The 17,244-nt window shown below is 37.5% G+C and overlaps 1 protein-coding gene across 4 annotated transcripts in view; it reads left to right on the forward strand.

The window, feature by feature from the left end:
- The window catches only part of TLK2 (tousled like kinase 2), a 108,572-nt gene that overhangs the window by 65,004 nt on the left and 26,324 nt on the right, over positions 1-17,244 (forward strand). For all 4 annotated transcript variants that reach the window (XM_028498446.2, XM_024130106.3, XM_024130110.3 and 1 more), the window contains 5 exons: positions 3,863-3,973; positions 5,198-5,334; positions 12,327-12,479; positions 15,729-15,795; positions 16,838-16,935. In XM_028498446.2, coding sequence (XP_028354247.1) covers positions 3,863-3,973; positions 5,198-5,334; positions 12,327-12,479; positions 15,729-15,795; positions 16,838-16,935 — 566 coding nt within the window. The remainder of the gene's footprint in view (positions 1-3,862; positions 3,974-5,197; positions 5,335-12,326; positions 12,480-15,728; positions 15,796-16,837; positions 16,936-17,244) is intronic.

Here is a 17,244-nt window from a genome sequence, read left to right on the forward strand (position 1 = left end):
CCGTGTCCCCTGCATCGGCAGGCGGACTCTCAACCACTGCGCCACCAGGGAAGCCCCTACAGTGTTTTTTTAAAATTTTAATTTTATTGAAGTATAGTTGATTTACAGTGTTGTCTTAGTTTCAGGTGTATAGCAAAGTAATTCAGTTATACATATGCATATATTCATTCTTTTTTAGATTCTTTTCTCATATAGGTTATCACAGAATATTGAGTAGAGTTCCCTGTGCTATACAGTAATACCATGATATTTTTTGAAATAATTTTTTAAAAAATAAATTTATTTATTTTATTTATTTATTTTTGGCTGTGTTGGGTCTTCGTTGCTGCGCATGAGCTTTCTCTAGTTGCGGTGAGCGGGGCTACTCTTCATTGCAGTGCGCTGGCTTCTCATTGCAGTGGCTTCTCTCGTTGCAGAGCACGGGCTCTAGGTGCATGGGCTTCAGTAGTTGTGGCACGCGGGCTCAGTAGTTGTGACTGACGGGCTCTAGAGCACAGGCTCAGTAGTTGTGGTGCACGGGCTTAATTGCTCCGCGGCATGTGGGATCTTCCTGGACCAGGGCTCTAACCCATGTCCCCTGTATTGGCAGGCGGATTCTCAACCATTGCGCCACCAGAGAAGCCCTTGAAATAATTTTTTAATATACAGTTTGGCATATTGACTGACCCATTCTTTTTTTTTTTTTGTAACATCTTTATTGGAGTATAACTGTTTTACAATAGTGTGTTAGTTTCTCCTTTACAACAAAGTGAATCAGTTATACATATACATATGTTCCCATATCTCTTCCCTCTTGCGTCTCCCTCCCTCCCACCCTCCCTATCCCACCCCTCTCGGTGGTCACAAAGCACAGAGGTGATCTCCCTGTGCTATGCAACTGACCCATTCTTTACACAATTTTTTTAAGGTTTATTGTTTTCTTATTGTAAAAGCAATACATGCTCTTTATAATAATTTAGAGAATAGTAAAAAAAAAAATATGACACCCATAATTCCATTACTGAGGTAAAACATTTGGTACATTTACTTCAGTAATTTTTTGAGCTATTTGTTGCATAGATATAAATTTTTTTAAAAAATTACTTATTTATTTTTATTTTTTGGCCGTGCCACGCATCATGTGGGACCTTAGTTCCCTGACCGGGGATCGAACCTGTGCCCCCTGCAGTGGAAGCACGGAGTCTTGATCACCAGACTGCCAGGGAAGTCCCTGTAGCATATATAAATGCATCTATACATAAATACTACCAATTTATAAATAAAGTTGGCTAACATTTTAATCTTCTTCAGTGTTTTCATTGTTCTCAATGATGTTCCCTTTCCTATTCAGAAATATTTTTCCTTAGGCCTGTTTTGTTTGTTTGTTTGTTTGCTTTTCTCCATCTTTCAATGAGGAGAGCCATGTTTGGACTCAGTATCTATTTTCCATCTTTCATTGTTAGCATCCTTACTTGCTTGGGGTTGCTCTTACTCCTGTTTTTGTACACTTGGGTGCTCGTTGAATTACCAAGATTTATAATTAGATATTGTGGGTTAAAAAGTTCCTAACCTAGTTGCAGTATTGGCAGGTTTTTGTCCAGGATAGCTCTGCTGGACTAAAAAAGGATCATGGGCTTGTCTTCTTCCTTCATCACCTGACTTTCTTAAGATTGAGAAGATGAAGTGAAAAACTGATCCTAACTTAGGACACTTTTTTGGGGGGTTTAAAAAAAATGTCTGGTTTAATTTTCCAGGAAGTGGTATGTTCTCTTTACTCACCACTACCCTCTTTCTACTGCCTTGTTTTCTGAAGGTTGTAGTCTTTCTTTGGGTATAGAGCAGTGCCAGTGGAATGGATATGTCAAAAAGAAGACACAAAAGGACAGCTGCCATTTTTTCAAGTTGATGAGAGCTTGTGTTTCTGATTTGGAGGGACAGGGGGAATGACCACTGCTCTTTATATCTCCTTTCAGGCAGGCATGGACCATTCATTGAGTTTTTCCATTTTAGTTAGATGTTTGGGTAAGGCTGCATCAGGAGCTGCTAGCCAGGTGCTATTTTAAACCTGAACACAAAATCATTAGTGTTAGAAGCCACAGAAATTGAGTTCTTAAAAGTTTAAATAAGCTGCCAGAGATTGATTGATGCCAAAAATTTGATTACAGATTTCAATGGCTCACCTTCCAAAAGTAGATTGAATTTCATATAAACATTACGTGATCTTTGTTTTTGTTGGTTTTTTAAAAAAAATGTTTATTTATTTATTTTTTTTAATCTGGCTGCGCCGGGTCTTAGCTGTGGCACACTGTATGTGGGATCTTTGTTGTGGCATGCAGGCTCTTAGTTGCAGCATGTGGGCTCTTAGTTGCAGCATGTGGGCTCTTAGTTGCGGCATGCAAGTGGGATCTAGTTCCCTGACCAGGGATCGAACCCAGGCCCCCCCGCATTGGGAGTGCAGAGTCCCAACCACTGGATCACCAGGGAAGTCCCAACATTACATGATCTTTGGCTTTTAGATTTTTAAGTATGAATTAGTCACATTTACCCAAATGTACTTGTACTTAGCCTTCGGTAACGTGGTCCATAGAACTCTAGGGCTCTGTTAGAAGAACTAATAAGAAGAAATTATGTTTATGAGGAGAGTAGAAATTTGGAGATGGAAGCTGTTGTACAGTGGTCACTTTAAAATGAAGCTGAGGGCTTCCCTGGTGGCGCAGTGGTTGCGCGTCCGCCTGCCGATGCAGGGGAACCGGGTTCGTGCCCCGGTCCGGGAGGATCCCACATGCCGCGGAGCGGCTGGGCCCGTGAGCCATGGCCGCTGGGCCTGCGCGTCCGGAGCCTGTGCTCCGCAACGGGAGAGGCCACAACAGAGGGAGGCCCGCATACCACAAAAAAAAAATAATAAATAAATAAATAAATAAAATGAAGCTGAAAAGTCTCAAATATTGAGTGTGCTATAGTATCTTCCATTTGTGCTTTTTACTGTTTCAGAAACACTTATATCATTTGATTGGGAAGTGCTGTATTTTTTTCATAATTCAAGCAAGTTATTATAAAGTATCATTTATTTGCCAAAAGAGTAGATATCTTTTGTTTAACACAAGAATAAATTCAGGAGTTTCAAGTCAAAGTTGACCTTGGGTTAGTGGTTCTTCCCTTCTCTGTTATTATAGGAGGCTTGAATTTTTCAAAGTATTTAGCCCTTCTGACCACAGCTAAAGTAACTGTGTATTTACATTCTGGTGTTCTTGAACCAAGATGCTGTATTCAACTTCTTTGTTAGTTCTGTCTTAGGCGGGCATGGGTGTGCCTGGCTTCTCTGGTAAGGAACATTTATATAAATCCATGTCTCTTCTTTGGAAACAAGAACAGAAAAACAAAGAACAATTGAACATAAAGAACATTATGTGGTTTTAAAAAAAAATTCTGTAATTTTTTGGTAGTGCTTAATCACCCTTTGGAAGTATTTAATCTGTAAGTGCTAAAACCTGCTTTTTATATGAATTTTAAACATCTCATTCATTGTAGGTTTTTTTCTTTTATTTTGTGACAATTTAAGTATGTGTCATGTACTAGATTTATCTGTAACTGGCTTTGGGGGGGAATAAAATATGATCAGTAGAAAAACATGCCCACTTCTAGTAACAGAATTCATCTTTAATAAATGATAAGTTTATTAAAAGAGAATCAAGGAATGTAGTATTTACCTTCTTTTTTAAAAAGACATAGTTACTCTTACTTCTTTGAACCTTAATTTTGCTTATAATTTAACAACAAATAATTTTCAGACTCCCTAGAGTCTGAAAAAAACTCCCTAAAAAACTGCTTTTTTATTAATCTATCTTCCTTGGAGCTAATTAAAAAAATTTTTTTTCCATTGAAGGCCAACTGTGATTTGAGACGGCAGATTGATGAGCAGCAAAAGATGCTAGAGAAATACAAAGAACGATTAAATCGATGTGTGACAATGAGCAAGAAACTCCTTATAGAAAAAGTAAGTGATTAGTGGTGGCCTGAACTCTGTACCCCAAGATGCTTAGTGTGTGTCATTATTGTGGCTTCTTACTCTTTACCTGAAATGAAAGTATTTCAGAGTAGGGCTTCTTAGAAAAAGACTTCTCATGATTTGACAGTTAGAATTCTTTCTTGTGTGGACACTGAACCAAGTATCCAGAGTGATAATTTGGGATATTTTTTCTGATTGTGCTTTGCTTTGAGTATGGTGTTGGTTGGACAGGGGCATCTTGTCCTAGTTGAGTTTATTTGGGGTATTGCTCTCCAAAATTCTTACATTCGTCCTATTAATTAAAGCGTGTATCCTGTTACCATTACAGACATTTAGCAATAGTTTTATGTCTATTTCAGCTATGGTATTTGGAGTAACGTATATAATAATGTGATAATTCAGTGCTTTGTGCTTTAAAAAACTAAGTTGGCATTTACTTGTATACGATTACTTTAATTGGCTGATGTCTCCTTTATTATAGTAACTGATTAGTTGCAACTTGCCTTTAATAGATATAAGTAACTATTTCTTAAAAATTTTTTAAATATTACATCTCCAGTACTTATTTATCTTATAGTGAAAGTTTTTAAGATGACAGTACTTCTTAATGAAATTATTACAACCTAGAGGTTTGAGACAGATGAGTGGTTTTTTTTTTCTTTTTTTAAAATTTTTATTTATTTATTTTGGCTGCGCTGGGTCTTCGTTGTTGTGGCTCGTTGCTGTATGTGGGATCTTAGTTGCGGCATTTGGGATCTTAGTTCCCCGACAAGGGATCAAACCCGGGCCCCCTGCATTGGGAGCCTGGAGGCTTAACCACTGGACCGCCAGGGAAGTCCCAGACTAGCGGTTATTTTTGCTGAAATCTTTGAAATGCTGTTAAAAAGACAGGGAACACTGATAAAAGTGAAGTGAATTATTTTATTGATGTCCAAGATACTGCGGAGAACTTTGCTTCATCTCTTAATCCATTTTAAAGAAAGGAAATCACTTTTTTCCACATTTATAAGAGAAATAACAAGGTATATGTTAACATAGAACATTTATGGGTTATATAGAACGTTTATAGCTTTAGGGTACTTCCTGAAGTCAGTGTAGATTTAGCCAGTTGTCCTAAACTTTGAGCAGTATAGTACAAAAAATAAACATAATGCTGTATATGAGTTCTCATAGGAAAATAAAATTATTTTCTATTTGTCGTTTTCCCCTAAGTCAAAACAAGAGAAGATGGCATGTAGAGATAAAAGCATGCAAGATCGCTTGAGATTGGGCCACTTTACCACTGTCCGACATGGGGCCTCGTTCACTGAACAGTGGACAGACGGTTATGCTTTCCAGAACCTTATCAAGTAAGTGAATTGTGATGATTAAGTTGAGAACTGAAAAGTTGGTTTGGACTTAAAAATTTTTTTGTAATTGTAGTCATTAATATCTTAGTAGTGGCAGTCATCATTTCATTCAGTTTTTGTCACCACATGTGTTAAGAAATGTAGGGAATGAGATAAAGTCCTGGAAAAAAAATGACAAAATAGTCAGATGAATAAAAAATAAGCTCTACATTAAAGCTTAAAAGAATCAGAATCAACAAAGCTAAGAAAGAAAAATCTGGGACCTGACTTGATATCCTTTTAATTCTGTAATTGATTTTCATGAGGAGTACACCCACAGTCAGCATTTATTCTGGGTCCACAGGAAAATGAAATAGGCAAAGACCCAAGGAAGGATTTCCTGAGTTAGGTATAAAACAAAATAAAGCTTTGGAAGAACTTATAGGACATGTCCCTGGGGCCCTTTAAGGGGAGAGTGTCCAGTCAGCAGAGATAATCACCTCCTTGAAGGCAAGGACTGAGCCATCATCGGTCAGGCTGGTGACCAGCCCAGCCCCACTGCCTGTGCCTCTCAGCAACTTGGAATCTTGAGCATTCCTTCAGTTTATTATAACTTTGGTTTGAAACATTCAAGTATTTACTCCAAGGAGAGAGTTAACGTTTAAAATCCTAGCATTCCAACTGTGTAATATTAGCTCGGGACTTTAAAAAACACCTTCAAGTTGTAGAACCTTTTATTGTATCTTATTTATTTATTTTGATTTGATAGATCATTTCCATTTGAGACTGGGTTGCGGGGGGCAGGGGTGGCACATTGTATTTTTAATCATGGGCTCTCAAACCTCTGATCTGTAGATCACCACGAGTTGAAGGGTTCCATAGACTGCCTTTCCTATCTTTTTTTTCTTACTGAAATAACTTATTGAGCATCGATTGGAGAGGGTAGAACTACTTTTGAATAGTAATGAAACATAAATAAATAAATTTATGTCTGAAAGAAAAGTACAGATACTGATATTATTAATAATATTTTGTTAATGCAAATTCCCTGGTGGTCCAGTGGTTAGGACTTGGCACTTTCACTGCCAGGGCCCAGGTTTTGATCCCTGGTCAGAGAACTAAGATCCCACATGCCACGCTGCATGGCCAAATGAAAAAAAGCTTTGTTAAAACCAACCTCTGGATTACATATTAGTAGTCAGTGCTTTATATGTGATACATTAATCTCCAACTTGGTTTAGGTGTGTTTTTGCCTCACAAGTACACCTCATGTATGTATATTTGGGTGTGATAAGAGGCTGTCAGTCAGAGATATAATACTGTGGAAGAAAACAGGCTTTTGAATTAGGCCAGATGCCAGAGGCTCAGAGTGGCATCCACTCTGAGCGCTATGCATAGATGATAGCAGAGTTGCACTAGGGCAGCGTAAATGGCTGCTGCAGGGAGGCATGATATCTATTCCTTAACACCCCGTGATGTGCAAATTGCCCTGGAAGGGGCACACCATCCAATTTTGTTAGAACAGGACAGAAGGTAAAACTTATATCCCCCATTATTGACCAGAGCTACCTAATGTTCACACTGAATCCCAGAGGTGATAATGACTCCTACCAGCCCATGACAATGGTTACTCCTCAGATGGCAGTTTTAAAAATGTCTAAAGACTTAAACTCAAAAGGTTAGTGGATTTGTATAGAGATGTAAAATGTAATTACTTTTAAGAAGTGATTACAGTTTTTGCTGATAAGTAGCAGGTGTTTTATCCTTTTACTCTATAAGCAGCCTGATGCCCAGAAGGTTCTGGAAATCTTATATAGTTAGAGGACAAAACAATGACTTTGCTGTAGAGCCATCAGACCAGAGAAACTGGGACTATCTAAATGAGATCCCTAACCAGGTTTGCTTCTCCTGAGTAGATAGCACTTTTTCATGGTTTTAAGTCACATAAATTGCAGACTATCCATCTGTTCTCTTGGGAAGCTATTTCTGGCTGATAACTTTTTTCGTTTGTTTTTTATTTGGCACACCACATGGCTTGCAGGATCTTAGCTCTCTGACCGGGGATTGAACCCGGACCCCAGCAGTGAAAGGGCCAAGTCCTAACCACTGGACCACCAGGGAAGTGCCCTGGCTGATACCTATTAATTATTTTATTTTTTAAAGTTGTGCTTTAATAAATTAATTCCCTTTCTTAATTTTAATGCAGAATTGAAGTTCTTTAGTTGTAAAAGGCTGTAGCTGATATCCTCACAAATGACAATTTTCTGTGTATAAGAAACTCCATGACACACAATTTGGTGGGCAAGGTACCTGAACACAAGGCAGGAGTACTAGGTTTTATAGGAAGAGGCAAACCTCAAGACATTAAAAATTTAACCAGATAATCAAATATAGTCTCAGTAGGAGCCTCAACACAGTTCTTTTGTTCTCACTTTGTTCCTTGGCTCTGATTTGAATGATCTTTATTGAGATCCTAAAACAGAAGATTTACTGTCTAATAGGAAGATCGTAACAGATTTGTAATGTTTTTTGACCAGGTTAGTAATTTTTCCTAAAAATATGTTTGAACCTATTGAAAAAGTAGCTTATTTTATAGTTCTGAGAAAGTAGTTATATTAAATACTGTTGTTATTCAGGACACAATTTTTTATTTAAACAAGTCTTAAAGTCTCAAATAATCAATGGCAAGGCAATAAAAACTTTTTATTAAGATTTTCTTTATATTAAAGTAAGCCACATTAAAGTAATGGAATTTGACCTGTATACAAAATCGTGGTTGTTTAAGATGTGGATTATCAGAGGGAGTAAATTAAACTTTATAGCATTGTTATGCTAGTCCACATATTTATTCTGGTGTGTAAGGAATCATAGAATCCCATTTTAATGTGATTTCTCCTGAACCATCTGATTCTTTGTCACATGATCCATAATGAGAGACAATTCTTTTAATTTTTTTATTGAAGTATAGTTGATTTACAATATTTTAGGTGTGCAGCAAAGTGATTCAGTTATACATATATATATGTATTCTTTTTCGGATTCTTTTCCATTATAGGTTATTGCAAGATATTGAATATAGCTCCCTCCGCTATACTGTAGGTCACTGTTGTTTATCTTTTTTTTTTTTTTTTTTTTTTTTTTTTTTTTTTTTTTGCGGTACGCGGGCCTCTCACTGCCGCGGCCTCTCCCTTCGCGGAGCACAGGCTCCGGACGCACAGGCTCAGCGGCCATGGCTCACAGGCCCAGCCATTCCGTAGCACGTGGGATCTTACCGGTCCGGGGCACGAACCCATGTCCCCTGCATGGGCAGGCAGACTCTCAACCACTGCACCACCAGGGAAGCCCCTATCTATTTTATATATAGTAATGTGTATCTGTTTATCTCAAATTCTAGATTTATCCCCCTGTCCTTCCCCTCTGGTAACCTAAGTTTACATTCCGTGTCTGTGAGTCTATTTCTGTTTTGTAAATAAGTTCATTTGTATCATTTTTTTTAGATTCCACATATAAGTGATATCATATGATATTTGGAGAGACAACTCTTTTTGTTGATTTTATAAATGCCAGATTTTCCTTGGGTAGTATATACCATTTTACAGTTTCTAGTACACATAGAACATATGAAATCCTGGGAATCTTTAAAAATTCTTATATTGGATATTTAGACACTATCTGTAGATCACCAATAAAATTATTTTGGTTAAAATAATGTCTGAAAATATGTGCTTTTTTTTTTTTGCGGTATGCGGGCCTCTCACTGTTGTGGCCTCTCCCATTGCGGAGCACAGGCTCTGGACGCACAGGCTCAGTGGCCATGGCTCACGGGCCTGGCCGCTCCGCGGCATGTGGGATCTTCCCGGACCGGGGCACGAACCCGTGTCCCCTGCATCGGCAGGCGGACTCTCAACCACTGCGCCACCAGGGAAGCCCTGTGCATTTGTTTTTTTAATACCTCTCCTACTAGTTATGATACAGTTTTGCTATTGAAGTTACCTGTAATCGTTTCCTAGGGCTACTGTCACTAAATATCATAAACTGGGTGGTCTAAAACAACATAATTTATTTTCTCACAGTTCAGGAGGCCAGAAACCTTGAAATCAAGGTGTTGGCAGGACCATGCTCCCTCTGAGGCCACTAGGGAGGCTCCTTCTTTGGTGTTCCATGGCTTGTGGCAGCATAGCTTCAGTTGCCTCTGTCTTCACATGGTGTTCCCCTATGTGTCTCTGTGTCTTCTCTTCTTTTCTTATGAGGATACCAGTTATATTGGATTAAGGGCCCACCCTACTCCAGTATAACCTTATTTTAACTAATTAAATCTTCAATGACCCTGTTTCCAAAGGTCATAATCTGAGGTACTGGTGGTTAGGACTTTAACATATCTTTTTGGGTGACACAGTTCAGCTGATAATGGTACCTAAAGCTGATGGTCTTCTTACCGTTTACAAATAATGGCTTTTTAAATAGAGTTATTTAGATTTGAATGAGATAAATTTATCAGGTCATCAATACTTTTGTAAAAGATAGTAGAACTGGGACTTCCCTCGTGGTGCAGTGGTTAAGAATCCACCTGCCAATGCAGGGGACACGGGTTCTATCCCTGGTCCAGGAAGATCCCACATGCTGCAGAGCAACTAAGCCCACGCGCCACAACTACTGAGCCTGCGCTCTAGAGCCCACGCGCCACAACTACTGAAGCCCGTGTGCCGTAGAGCCCACGCCGCAACTACTGAAGCCCGTGTGCCACAAGTACTGAAGCCTGCGTGCCTAGAGCCCATGCTCCGCAACAAGAGAAGCCACCTCAGTGAGAAGCCCGCGCACCGCAGCAAAGGGTAGCCCCTGCTCCCCGCAACTAGAGAAAGCCTGTGTGCAGCAATGAAGACCCAATGCTGCCATAAATAAATAAATAAATAAATAAATAAATAAATAAATAAATAAATAAATAAATTTTTAAAGAAGATGTGTGGATTTTCCCTGAAAACATTAGGAAATTAGTTTTATTTTATATTTAATAAGGGTAATTGCTAAAATCTCAATCTTCCAAAGCAGTTAGTCGTCAGAGACAAAATGTTGTGGCACTCTACTAGTACACTGTGGTTTATAGTTAAACTATATATTGTATGGTTATCTTCAGAGAATTCAGAGTGCCTTGAACTCAGTGAGGCCCCTGAAAGGGTAGAAATGAGCTTAAAGATATTTTACCAATTTTTTTGATTGGGAAACTCATATTCAAAGAAGATAAATGTTTTCCTCAAGGACATTCATTAAGTGAGAAGGAAGATTGTGATTTTACCTAAGGATTCTGTGTCTTAATCCAGAATTCTTTCAAGCCATGAATTATTCATATACATATATTTTGGAGGGAAAGGCATATCTCTAATAGTTAAAAGATTTTTTTACACAACTTCTTGTATAAGACAACGCTTGAATTAAAATTTCTACTCTGCTGTTAAATTGACATCTAATCAATAACCCAGCTCATCTTGAAGCCAAGAGAATTGTATTACCAAGTGAATGGATATTTATTTGCAGTACTCTGTCTGATCAGGTTAACCTTACTTATGGTGTTGCCATTTTAGATGTGGCAGGGTAAATTGTACTATGGGCATCTGCTCTGGGGTATATAGTCTTGTTTTTCTGGTTGTCATTCTTCCAAGAAAGATATACTGAATCTGGAAAAGGTCTAGAGACCGACAACTACAGTGTTCAGGGAAGAGGGTCGAGTAGAGTTCATTTTAGAATATAGGTTTAAAAAATTAGATTGTATCATTCCGCAAAAGTGAAGTTGGATTGAGAAAAGGAGATGGGGATAAAAGCATGGTAGAAAGAGAAGGTGAAGGAAGCTAGCTAGCATTTGACTGTCAGGTCAACTATGATGGGTGATTTAAAGACTTTAGTCGGTTAAGTCTTGGTATAGTTTTATGTGCCAAGTCTATAAACCTTAGTGTCTTTCAGGTAGCAGGATACGTGAGAGAAAGTAGATTACTTATATTGGTATTTTTATTGACTCCTAGTTTGTAAACTAGTTATTATTAAAAAATTAGACATCTTATTAGGAAATACTCTAATGGAAATGGTGTTAAATATCTTAAGAGTCTTTATATATGTTTTTTATTAATTCATTTTCCATACTGTTTCCTAAGGAGTTTTTAACTAGTTGAAAGGCTTCATTTTGCTTTCTCTAAATGTACATCCTTGTTCTTAAAAAACTTAGTTTAGGTTTCACCATATTCGTGACTGGGAATGACTTGGCTGTGGTAATGCGTCACTTAGACTAGAATAAATGATAGGTCTAGAAGGAAAATCTTTTTTACTTTGTTTAGCATCCTTCAAATTTGGTATCTTTCTAGATAGAATTTGAGGAAACTATAATCCAATTAAAAAATAAAAAGGCACTTGGAACCTTTTTGTACTTTCTTATGTAAATACAGTTATTTAGTGGGTTCATTACCAGGAGTTGTTTTCTTAACTGTTAAAAAGCAATCAGAGGGGCTTCCCTGGTGGCGCAGTGGTTGCGCGTCCGCCTGCCGATGCAGGGGAACCGGGTTCGCGCCCCGGTCTGGGAGGATCCCACATGCCGCGGAGCGGCTGGGCCCGTGAGCCATGGCCGCTGAGCCTGCGCGTCCGGAGCCTGTGCTCCGCAACGGGAGAGGCCACAAGAGTGAGAGTCCCGCATACCACAAAAAAAAAAAAAAAGCAATCAGAAAATTTTTCCTTTTGAGTTAGAAAATAAGGTCACAATAGAAATTTGAGATTGTTTCTTCCTGCCCACTTTACTACTCTGAGAATTACCATAATTAGTGTCTTAAAAGTACAGATTCATTCCGAAAAATAGCTCTATCACCAAATATTTGGCTTTTCCAACCTGAAGTTAAAGTCAAATCTCTACTTAAAGGGGTTTATTTTTTCTGGAGTCTATCGAATATGCAGGTAACAAATATATTTGTGTTTCTTCCACAGCCATGTTCAAAAAATTTTGACCTTCTTCCTCTCTGCAACATCTTTTGTATCTCTAGGCAACAGGAAAGGATAAATTCACAGAGGGAAGAGATAGAAAGACAACGAAAAATGTTAGCAAAGCGGAAACCTCCTGCCATGGGACAGGCCCCCCCAGCAACCAATGAGCAGAAACAGCGGAAAAGCAAAACTAACGGAGCTGAGAATGAAACGTATGTTCTTTATTAACGTGAACTGAGATACCATATTCTCCCCTGAGATACAAACCTCCTATTGAGTGCCACTGGAAAAAGTGATAGATTGTGGAGATTTCTAGAGCTTAAATTTTCTTTTTAGTTACATTAATGGATTTGCTCAACTCATATAAAAGCCATCTAAAATTAACTCATTTTCTTAGTCATGCTCTTATATAAGGAGTTTCAAATGAGAGGGAGAAAGAATGTCATTTAACTTGATGTCATGATCTTTGGCCACTCTTATAACACATGTGAAGTCATTAGGTATTCAAATGATATAATTGCTTACATGTGGTTCCAGGTTATGGTATGTTGGCTTCATCTTATGGGGATTACCTGACTCTATTTCAGACTGAAGAATGCTATTTAGTAGTCTAAAGAACACTAGTTAACACTCACAAATTTAGGTGTAATCTAAGAAAAAATTATTTTAGGAAAAGGACATTTTCCCAGTAAACCAAATCTTGACATTCCCAGTACTTTTTCCTGTTCTGGCAACCTAAGGAAAACACCAGTATCTTCAATTGCAGTGTAGTCATCTATTTCACTGCCAGTCAACAATTATTCCATAGCTACCATGAATACGAGGAGTAGAATATTCAGAGTACAAATGCCTTCCTTTTTCACTCCAGCCCCATGTCAGATTTCCCTAATTGATTTTTGAATTCTTGACCACTAAGAGAATCTTCCTCTAGGACAGGCGTTGGCAAGCTTTTTCTCTAATGGGCCAGATAATAAACGCTTTAGGCTTTGCGCACTAGAGGGTCTGTGTTGCAGCTACTCAACTCTACTGTTACAGCTTGAAAGCAGCCATAGACAGTACATAAGTGAATGGATGTGGCTGTGTTCCAATAAAACTTTATTTCTAGAAATAGACTGTGAGCTGAATGGCCCACAGGTTGTAGTTTGCCAACTAGGCAGGACTGCTAAACAGTTAGAATTGGTACAGGAAGTAAAACCTATATATTACTTACCTGTTTAAAGTATTTCTTATGCATACCCTGAAGACATTTAAACCATCACCTCTGTCTTCAAGAGGCTTTCCAATTAAAAGAAAAAAAAGATCTACAAATAATGGTGTAGAAAATCTCTACAGAATTGATGGTAGCCATGAAGTCATTTTCTGAATTGGATATTTGAATGTTTGAAATTTAAAATATACTTTTTCATAGAAACAGTCATTGGTATTGTAATCAGTATTTCCATAGTGGCTACATTGGTTTTTCAAGGGAAAAAGAAATTTTGTAAAGCTGTCATTGTGGGATTTAAAGATAGCTACAAATAAGGGATAATGATATTATATAATTTATTGACTAATATGTCTTTTGCCATTAATGTTTTCATATTAGTTCACAAAAACATATTAACCCGTAATCCACCTCAAGTATAATAATACTCATATTACACCATTGTTAAAAGTTCATGACATCCCAGAAATGTATCTTTCTTCATTCTAGTGAGAAAGATGGCTTAACACCAGTCCTCACCCCATACATACCTGATGTGTTGGGGAGCCTTTTCCTTGACATTCATTTAGTAAGTCTGTGTTAAATGCTTATTATATATTCGGCCCTGTTCTGGACACTGGGGTACAGAGCTGAAGGATACAGCCCAGTCTTAGGAGCTCACAGTTTATTGAGGGGAAATGAACAGATGAATAAACTAATAATTACTTTAAGTGTTGTGATAAAGGTATACACAGTGAATAAGTTTGGAAAACATCTTCACTTCACAAATATTTTAAAACTAGAGTCTAAGTACAAAATATTTCCTTTCAAAAAGTCCAAGTAGGAGCCCAGATTCAAAGAATTCTTCAGGCAAATGTTGTACACGTTAATCTGATTATTGTCTTCTTTCATGACTCCTATATTTATTGTGTAGGGACTCTCCTTCCAGTGTTACTTGAAAATTATTTCATGCTAGTGCATAAAACCATTGGCTTAGGAGTAATAAAGTAGGCATAGGTTACTTTTTTGCCATAGAATAATAATTAGAATTCAGTCTAGGCCAGTAGTGTGTCAGTAAGCAGTTGCCATCTGGAGTCCTGTGTAAAATCCAATCTGGAAGGCCTTTGGTCTAGTCTTTAATAATTAGAGTATCTATGACTTGGCTCGTTCCTTTGGCCAGAAGCCAAAAACGGTCCTCTGGAGTCTTGGAGTGGGTTACCTTGTCCTTTCCTGGTACTGAACCTATTTCAGGCAGAGATAATTCTACTCACTGATTTTCCATTCCTCCCTTTTTTACTGGTGTGATATGGAGTAACAGATGTAAGTTTTTCTGCAGCTGTGAAATGATAGGTGTAATAGCCCTAATGGGTGTATTTTTTCTTGCTCTTTTTATCTTCTTTTAGTCAGACCTCAGAGACACTATTTTGTAGCCCTTCCTGGTTGATAGGATAGCTGTTTCTTCTTTCTCCTGCTATTTAGAATATATCTAAACAGTGACACCTAAAACTTTGAAGTATATGTGTGTGCTTCTAGAATGTGAAGAGGGTGAAGATGGAGGAGTAAGGTATCACTTCTTACATGCTCATTCTTGAGATATGAGGATGTGATCAGGGTAGGTGGAACATGAAATGAGTGATTACCCATCAAGTAAGCCCTTTGAGAACTGTGTTAAATAGCATTTTACAAATTACAGATTCCTTTTATATTCTCATTTTAATAGTCACAACAGCTTTCTTAGATAGATATCATTACTTGCTGCGTTTTTAGGAAATTGAGGTTCAAGTTGCTTGCCCAAGTTCACATGGCCCGAGTTGTGCTTTGAACCCTAGTCCTCAGACTCCAGATCCTGAACTCTGTCCTCTAGGTTCTTCTCCTTGTATCAAAGTCCAAAAGTTATCAAAAATAATCAAATACGTTGGCTTATTAACATCCCCTTTATAAAAACTTTTAGACATATAATTTGGCTACCTCTCCTAATGGATTTTCATCTGAGTATGGTATGGGACAAAACTCATTTCATAAGTAATGTGAAAATTTAGCTCATTTATTTTTCTCATTTTTTTAATACATTAGACTTCTGGCTTTGAAGTCCTTCCTTCACATCACATCTGATAAATCACCGAAGTTTTCTCTTGTCAAAGGACTGCAAGATAATCTATCTTTTGGTCATTTTAACTAAGAGACTTAACATACGGTATAGCATGCTTTGGCATTTCTCTTTAAATAGGCACACTGTGATTTCAAACAATTTCCTGAAATTTTTATCGTTACTTTCCAGGTTAACATTAGCAGAATACCATGAACAAGAAGAAATCTTCAAACTCAGATTAGGTCATCTTAAAAAGGTAAGTGTAATGAGAAAATCTGTCTGGAGAAATGCAATTTTTAGTTTACATTTGGTGTTGAAGCTCTTTGGTCATTTGGGCAAATTAATAGCTTTACATACCTGTGGAAATCTTCAGTAGTTGCTCTGTCACACCTGTATTCTAATGGTGGAGTTCATATCTTTCAACTTGCAAGTCAACTCCAACCACCCGGTGAGAGTGCCTTTTCCGTCAATGATGTACCAGCACTTAATTCTGTATACCTCATTTGGCTCCACAAGTGATTATGTTTTTTTAGTAAAAATTAAATATAAAATAAGAGCAGACGGTTCTAAAATTGATATTTAAATTATTGTGATGTTTTAAATCACATAGCAGCTCTTATCTCTTGCTAAACTGGCTAAGAAGAGAAGGTCTTGCACCAACCATATTGAAACACAAAGGCAGCTACATAGAATTTGTTATTGACAGTGTTCATGGAGGTATCTTAGATGTAGGTCACTCATCTCTTAAATTCAGCAGCCTGTACTTTTTTGGTGGCTTTTTTGGTGGATGCTGCTTATTCTGAAGATGATCAGTAAGTATCTAATAAATTGCTATTGGTGTGTGTTTGTCATCTCCTCCTCCCCTTCTCAGATCCTGTTAAATCAGTGGAACTTAAGGCACCAAGTATAATCCCTCCTTACAGAACAGAACCAGATAGAGAACCTGATTTTTGTTTTTTAAAAAAGAAAAAAAAAAGATTGCATGCCTATATGTATACACACAAAATATTTCTGGAAACTTACACAAGAAACTTAACAGTGATTATATCTGGGGAGTGGGCATGGAGGTGGACAGAAGACTTTCACTTTTCCTGCTGTACTTCTGTGATTTGAATTTTATTTACTGTTTTGCTGTGGGCTCGTTTTTATGATTAAAATTCTAGTTCTTAAAAATATCTTTTTCATTGCAAAACATCTTAGCTTTTCATAAGAGAAATGTCTGCTTTTGTTTTTGAAATGAGATTCTGAAATGGTAAAGTTTCCTGTGTTCCGAGCTGTTTCTTTCTTTTTCACTTTAGGAGGAAGCAGAGATCCAGGCAGAGCTGGAAAGGCTAGAAAGGGTTAGAAATCTACATATCAGGGAACTAAAAAGGATACATAATGAAGATAATTCACAGTAAGCAACTTGAGAGTATGTTGGGTTGGAGATTGCTGAGCACTTTCTGACATGAATGGTCTAGAATGATATTTTTGCTTAATGTAAATTTGGTAAACCATTCCACTGTGTATTTAGCTCTGTTGTAGGTGTAATACAGTTTTATGAGTAAAATTTTGATTTGCGTTAGTTTAAATATATATAAATATATTAGGTTTATATATTAAGTATACATCTATACATATATTGTAGCATTTTTACACAAGTAGAGATCACTAAAACAATACAACTTTGTAGTCGCAAATGGTTTAGATACACTGTGTATTCAGA

This window comes from Physeter macrocephalus, chromosome 14 (assembly GCF_002837175.3).
Source record: "Physeter macrocephalus isolate SW-GA chromosome 14, ASM283717v5, whole genome shotgun sequence".
NCBI classification, from domain to species: domain Eukaryota; kingdom Metazoa; phylum Chordata; class Mammalia; order Artiodactyla; family Physeteridae; genus Physeter; species Physeter macrocephalus.